Source organism: Panthera onca, chromosome B1 (genome assembly GCF_046562875.1).
Source record: "Panthera onca isolate mPanOnc1 chromosome B1, mPanOnc1 haplotype 2, whole genome shotgun sequence".
Classification (NCBI taxonomy): Eukaryota; Metazoa; Chordata; class Mammalia; order Carnivora; family Felidae; genus Panthera; species Panthera onca.
The window spans coordinates 154,886,744-154,893,508 of record NC_138342.1 but is presented as its reverse complement, the minus strand read 5'-3'; the positions used below and the strand labels follow the sequence as shown (position 1 = coordinate 154,893,508).

Here is a 6,765-nt window from a genome sequence, read left to right as displayed (position 1 = left end):
GGCTCTAGAATTGATTCATGATCTCACAGTTTGTGACAGCATGGAGCCTGCTTGGGATTCACTCTCTTTCTCTCTCTCTCTCTCTGCCTCTCCCCTGCTCTCTCTCACTCTCTCTCTCGCTTTCTGTCTCACACACACACACAATAAAATCCTACTTGGGATTCTCTCTCTGCCCCTCCCCTGCTCACTTGCTCATGCGTGCTCTCTCTCTCAATAATAAATAAATAAATAAATAAGTAAATAAATAAATAAATAAATAGACATTAAAAAAATAATAAAGTCCTGGTGAGACAATCTGATTGTTCTGGTGAAGAATACTGGCTTTGGAGTTCAGAGGACTTGGAGTTCCATTTGTACTTCACACCTCACTCTGTGATCTTGGGCACTTTATTTAGCCTCTTAATGTCTCAGTTCTCCGTCTATACACTGATATCTCCCTGTAAGGATTAAAATGAGACAATGCCTATAAAGGGTTTAGCTTATTGCTTGGCAATTAAGTATTTATAAAACATGTATTAAGAGTATGACGATGATGTGATGGTGTCTGGAGTATAGCTGGAAGACAGGGACTGGAGCGCCATAGGGAGGGATCTGCTTAAAGGTGCAGATGATGCAAGGGAGCTGACTGAAATTGGCAACAGAGTGTGGAGAAGAAGAAGAAGAAAGTAGCCCGTCATATCTTTTCAGAGAACACCTCTTAGGAGTCAGGAGAAGGAACAGGAACCAGAGGAAGAGACTGAGCTAGAACTGTTTGAGAGAAGGAGATACGAGAGAGGACAGGCTCAAAAGAGCCAAAGGAAGAGGATGGTCGGCATTAGGGGCTCCAGTAAAGTCAACGATACATCATATTTTGGTTGGGTATCCCTTTTTCGTCTTAAAGCCTGCCTATCCTAAGAATAGGCACCACCAGGTGGTGAAACAATGTGTTAATTCACTCAAAAGTGTAAGAAGTTATTTAGGCTGAGTCCTCAGGTAGCAGCTATTTGCAGGTCCTCTCTTGTCAGCGTGGAGATGAACCAATACCTGGTAATTCTTACCATAGCTTCTGGGCCTGTGTCTCCTCCCACACTGCCAGACTTCTGCCTGCTGCCACACACCTCTGGAGGAGAGCCAGGAAGATGAACTGTTTAAAAAAAGAGAAAGAGAAAAGAAAAAAGCCAACTTCAGATTTTTCAGGATATTCGGGCAACAGTTTTCCTCATTTTCACTTCCTGGAATGGTTCTCATTTTTAAAAATTTGATTCCCCCTCTATGACTTTCCTGAACACATTGATAAAAGAAAATTTTTTTTGTACATATGTAATGGTGGTGAGGCTCTGGATATTTGTTCATAGTGAAATTATTACAATAAAGTAATAAAGGTAAGGAAAACAGTGAGGTATGAGAAGAAAGGGAAATAGGGGTGAGTAAGGAGGTGTCAAGAAAGAAGAAAAAGGAGGATCAGAAAGAGGAGGGGCTGATGGGTGTGGAGAGATGAAGAGTATGTTCTGGAAAACAGTTTGCTAGGTTTTTTTTAAAGTTTTGTTTTGCAGATGGAATCCTGAGCTCAAACTGTCCCCTGTGGGAAACTAATCAATCTTCAATGGTTTCTCAGCCTCCTAGCTAGAGCGTGGGCCTGGGCTCCAGCAGGAAGGGTGTTTGGATGGGTTACATGGCAGCTGTGGACCTGTCTCAGGGGGTGCAGTTCCTCTGAACTACCAGACCACCCACGCACAGGGATGGGAGCCGGCCCCTGGCCCTCCTCAGCTTCTCCAGGTTCTGGTGTGTTTTTGGTTTCCTGCTTAGGAAACCCTGGAATAGAAGCCCTGCCTTTTGGGGATTAAAAACATGCTAAAAAAAAAAAAAATGTTGAAGCAAATTTAATCTCAGATTTTACTGCACTTATAGATTTTAGATGGTTTAAACTCATTCTTGAGTTAACAATAATGATCAGGTGTGTCTTTTAAGATTGGTAGAGTTCCTTCGCCCACCCCCATTGTTCCAGTTACCCTAAAAATCTTGTCCTGACTTTGCAGGTGTTGGAGTGTCTCTTAGGATTGTAGAATATGTGCATTTTCAGATTCACAGGGATTGGCTCTTAAGTGTTTCAAACGGTATTTCTTTTCCCTCCTAGTTTTGGTTGATCTTGCCACACGACTGGATTAAGCTATTGTTTTTGCAAAGCCCCGGGCTTTTTGTTTTTGTTTTTTCCCCGAAGCATGCATGCCGCCTGGCCTTTTCTTTGTTGTTAAATATTAAAAGTGTTTCAAAACTCCAGTCCATTGTTGGAGCCGGTCAGCTCATTTAGGAGGGCCTTTTCTACGGGTCTGGGTTTATTTTTGGATTGAATTTCACTGGGCCCGCTCGAAGCAGCTGAGGCTGTCGTAGTCGCAACCTGTTCCAGAACTGTCGGGGGCATTCTCTCCGCACTCCATAGGTAGGTTTCTCTAAAGGACGAGGAGCATTTGTAGGGCGCTGGTTTGAAGGCTCAGGGGACCTGCCGCGTCTTTTCTTCCCGCTCGCCCGGCTGGCCGCCCTCGCACTCGCTTTCCCACAATCCCCGGCTCTGTCGCCGCCGCCACAGTTCCTGGACCCTGGCGAACCCGGCGGCTGAGCCCGAGGCCTCGGCGGCCCTTCGGGCGCTGCCCGGAAAGTCGCCCCCGCCCCTCGCCCCTCGGCTCGTGAGAGCCCGGGTTCGGCCATTTCCGGCCCGGCGCACTTCGGCAAGTTCCGCAGACGCTTGTCGGAAATGGCTGCCCACCGGCAGGGGGAGCGGAGGATCCGGCGCGGCCTGGAAGGCGGGCGGGAGGCGGCGAGAGCGGCTCTTGGGCACCCGAGTTTCGCACAGGCGGCGGAGGCTCGTCCCTGAGCTGGAAGCCGGTCGGACTCCTGGCGACGGCGGCGGCTGGGGCCCCGAGCAGGGAAGCGGCGACCAGGAAGCGGCTCGTGGTAGGGATCCTGGGGCTGGCCCTGAGCGCTGGGCACCGGGCAGGCGGGAGGGACCGGGTCCGGCAGTGCTGGGGCCGCGGGAGCCCTGGGGAGACTGCTGCTCTGCGCGGCGGGGGCGTGCAGCTTCGGAGTAGGCCTTCCCAGACGTCTCGAGGAACTGGGGAGAGGACCTCCAGGGCCTTAGCCACCAGCAAGGAGGGGTTAGCCGGGTTCCGGGGGTTCTAACACGCCCCTCCCTCTCCCCGGCGCCCCTTGTAGCCTCAGTTTGGGGCTGCGCTCCCACCTCCACCTCTTCTTCTGGAAGCTCGGCTTCAGCTGTGCAGCGTCTTCTGTTCCCTAAGCCCTCCATCCTCCTGCCCCCTGTGTTTGTCCAGCTGCTTGTGTAAGAGCATCTTCTGTCGACGAAGGGGCAGCCCATGTCTGCCTCCCTCCCATGTTCCCGGTGCACACACTCCCACATCTGCTTTGCGCTGCGTTCAGACACAGTCGCCCGCAGCTGTTTCTCCTTTGGCTCTTTTCACGGGGTTCACCTCCTTTGATCATAAGCCCTCAGTCAGAATAGCCACTTCCTGTCCGAGGGTTCAGGTGCCGCTGTTCTCTGCATTTGGGGCTCTTGTGCCCAGGCCCAGCTGTGTAGCGATGGGCCTAGCGCTGCTTGGGCAAAAGGGCTGCAGGGTGCCTGTCTGCACTACTGAAATCTTAGCCCAGTGACCCGACCCGTGCGCTGCAGGGGACAGTACAAATCGCGAACCTTTTGAAGATCAGGCAGGGCTGCCAGATAGAATGTTTATCTCTTCTCCACATTGAGCCAGTGGTTCAGTTCCTTTTTAGGTATCTGTAGTTCTCAAAAGACTTGAATTTGGTAGATGTGAACTTCTTTTCTTTCCTTTTAAAAAATTCCAAGGGCTTCATCAAATCCTCTTGGTTCAACTCCCATGGAGGAGGAGGGGGAGGAGGCAATGCAGAACAACGTGTGTCCTCCCCCCGCCCCATATGTGATTTACTTAAGAGGTGTCTTTGGCAGTTCTTCCCCTCACTTTGTCCAATTTTTCCTCTAATTTAGGTAGCTTCACTTTTTAAGGCTGGGCTCTCCATATTTTCTTTTGTTTTAAAAAGATCTTTGTGTGTTGTGGTCATGGAGACTATCTGAATTTTTCCCTGTTTTGCTTAGTGGTTAGTCTTGCACTCTGTCCAGTTATTATACGATATATCTAGAGTGCCTGGGATAGTAACCTGTGGGGTCTTGATAGTCTTGAGTGAATCTAAGCATTCTCCACAACTTATTTAGCAAGGAGGCTTTTCAATATTTCCTGATGAAAGAAAGGCTGTCTTCTAAAACTCTTATTTGGTGAGTTAAAAATACCTTATCCTGTGGGAATTTCCTGATCTTCTGGGGGAGCCTGAGGAGTCCTAAGTACTCATAAGTATGTGGGATGCTAGCTTAAATACTTTCTAGAAGAGAATTAGAATTGTGAATCTTCGGAATACTCGAAATTTTTATTCAATACCCAAAGAGAATGGTCAGTGCTCTCAGTGGGCGTAGCTACTAACCAAATATTGAAAAGAATGTGTCTTCATTTCTTCATATTTCTCTCCATTTTCTAGGGAAAAAACTGGCATTAAATGTTTGGTGGGTAGTTGGAATCTCTTAATGATGAGGCCTCAGAGTTGTAACCTATGAGTAAAAAGACAAGTTAGAAATGGGTCAGGGGTTGGGCCTGAGAAGTGGATTTGTATGATACTGTGGAAGGTTCAAAGGATGGTTGAATGCTATCAGAAGAATGTGGTGGTAAGATAAGGACGTGCCCTTTCCCTCACGACACTAGGCTTGCTGTTGTGTGGAAAGTCATTGACGGGTGGTGTGGAGTGAGGTGGTGGCAGGGGTGTGTGTGTGTGTGTGTGTGTGTGTGTGTGTGTGTGTGTGTGTGGTCCCTACCTGAGGTGAGACTGGTAAGTAGTCCTGGGAGGAGGATTGGAAATATTGCTGAAGTAGAAATAGAGTCAGGTATTAGAAAAATGAAGATCCCTCTAGATCTACTGTTGGTAGAGATTTGAGTGTCTTTGCATGTAGTAACTTAAGAGTGAGTCAAGGAATATGAATCTTTCGTAAAGTCCTAACACTGTGCACTTATTTCTGCTGGATATTAAGTTTATATCAGAAAACTTATTTTAGCATATTTCCATTTTATTTTTATTCCCTCATAGTTTTTGGTAACTCTTTTGAAGACGTATGATAGGATAAGAGGAAAGAAAAGATTTTTCATGTATTTGTATGTTCCATGAAAATAGTGGGGCTCAGACACATGGGAGTCTGAGAACTTAAGAGGGACAGAGGTAGATTCACCTAGAAGCACCATTTTTTCCTGCCTGAACCAGTCCCATCTCCTGTACACTGGGAATTTTTCACCTCTCTTTGCTGATGTTACTAGGTGGAAGAGAGGCAGGATTAAAAATTTTGTAATCTTGAGTATGTAAGAGGAATATGGAGTCTCCATTTAGCAGCATATTTGCCTCCCCTACACCTAGGCCATAATGTTTAGTGTAGGATTTTGCACCAGAATGACCCAGTAACATTCCAGGGATGGAACCATAGGAAGATGAACTACGTCTCAGTATTCAGCCACCTGTGTGGTTTGTAACCTGAGAGTACCTTTACAGAAAAGTAGGTAAACTTTTTCAGGGATGGAACCATAGGAAGATGAACTATGTCTCAGTATTCAGTCACCTGTGTGGTTTGTAACCTGAGAGTACCTTTACAGAAAAGTAGGTAAACTTTTTCTGTAAAGGGCCAAATAATAACTATTTTAGGCTTTGCAGCATTTCAGCTATGCTGCTGTAGGGTGAAAGCAGCATATATGTGATACATATTACAATAAATAAATACAGTAGTATATACATACAATCCATAATTGAATGAGCAAGGCTGTGTTCCACTGTAACTTTATTTACAAAACAGGCAGCTGGCTGTAGTTTACCAGTGCCTGCCTTAGTGGATCAGCCCCTCACACACATGTCATTACCTTTTGTATATTCCTCTGCTTGTGCACAATACCTTTTAGACTGGTCGGTGATATTAATGATTAACATCCTGGATGTTTGCTTTGGTGACAGTTTACTCTGTTATCCTATCTTCTTATATTGTTGTCAGTTTAACCTTGTTTTCCACCTTCCTTTGAAACATTTTTTGCAGCAAATGTTTGATCTGTGGGAGGAATAAAAAATGAATTAGGTTGGGAATATACGCCTAGCTTGTATAATAAAAGAAATACATAAATACCTTATGATGGTAGGTTGTAATATGTCTTAAATGACTGTAGTTCTTTGGCATCATATAGTACTCTTTTTTTTTTTTTTTTTTTTTGGTCACATGGGTTTTGATCTTTACAGTAACTTTGAGAGATAGGAGACTAAATGTTAACAATATTCCTTCTTTTGAGCGGGAAGGAAGGTCAGAAAGAAAAGTGAGATGTGGTGAGGTTTATTTATTTGACCAAGTTTAGTGGTAGTAAGTGCAGAATTCTTGAACTGGCCAGTAGTACTTACAGAGCTGTCTCCATTTGAATATTTACAATGACATGAACCTCCCTGGGCAGCTCATTTGAATTTGTAGATGAGTTTTCTTTTTCCTAATTGAGCTGCGGTTGGCCTCTGTAATTGTCACCTTTCAGGGCAGTATGAAACAAATCTATACCTCTTCTCTGTGACAGTTCTTCAGATGTTGGAAGGTAGTCATCATGTTTCCCCAGGACACGAGTTGCAAACTGGTGTGCAGGGGTCAAATAAGGCCTGCACACATAATCATTTGGCTGCCCAGTTTATGCAAAAACTTAAATTGGG

General features: G+C 45.7%; 1 protein-coding gene across 1 annotated transcript; it reads right to left on the bottom strand.

The window, feature by feature from the left end:
- Positions 1–268: 268 nt before the first annotated feature.
- On the bottom strand, positions 269–6,015 carry LOC145715424 (uncharacterized). The gene is made up of 3 exons (XM_081795433.1): positions 5,949–6,015; positions 1,989–3,107; positions 269–1,123 (listed from the first exon to the last, which is right to left on the bottom strand). The coding sequence occupies exons 1-2, from the start codon at positions 6,013–6,015 to the stop codon at positions 2,299–2,301; spliced, it is 876 nt and encodes a 291-aa protein (XP_081651559.1). The 3' UTR covers positions 269–1,123; positions 1,989–2,298.
- Between the last annotated feature and the right edge of the window lie 750 nt (positions 6,016–6,765).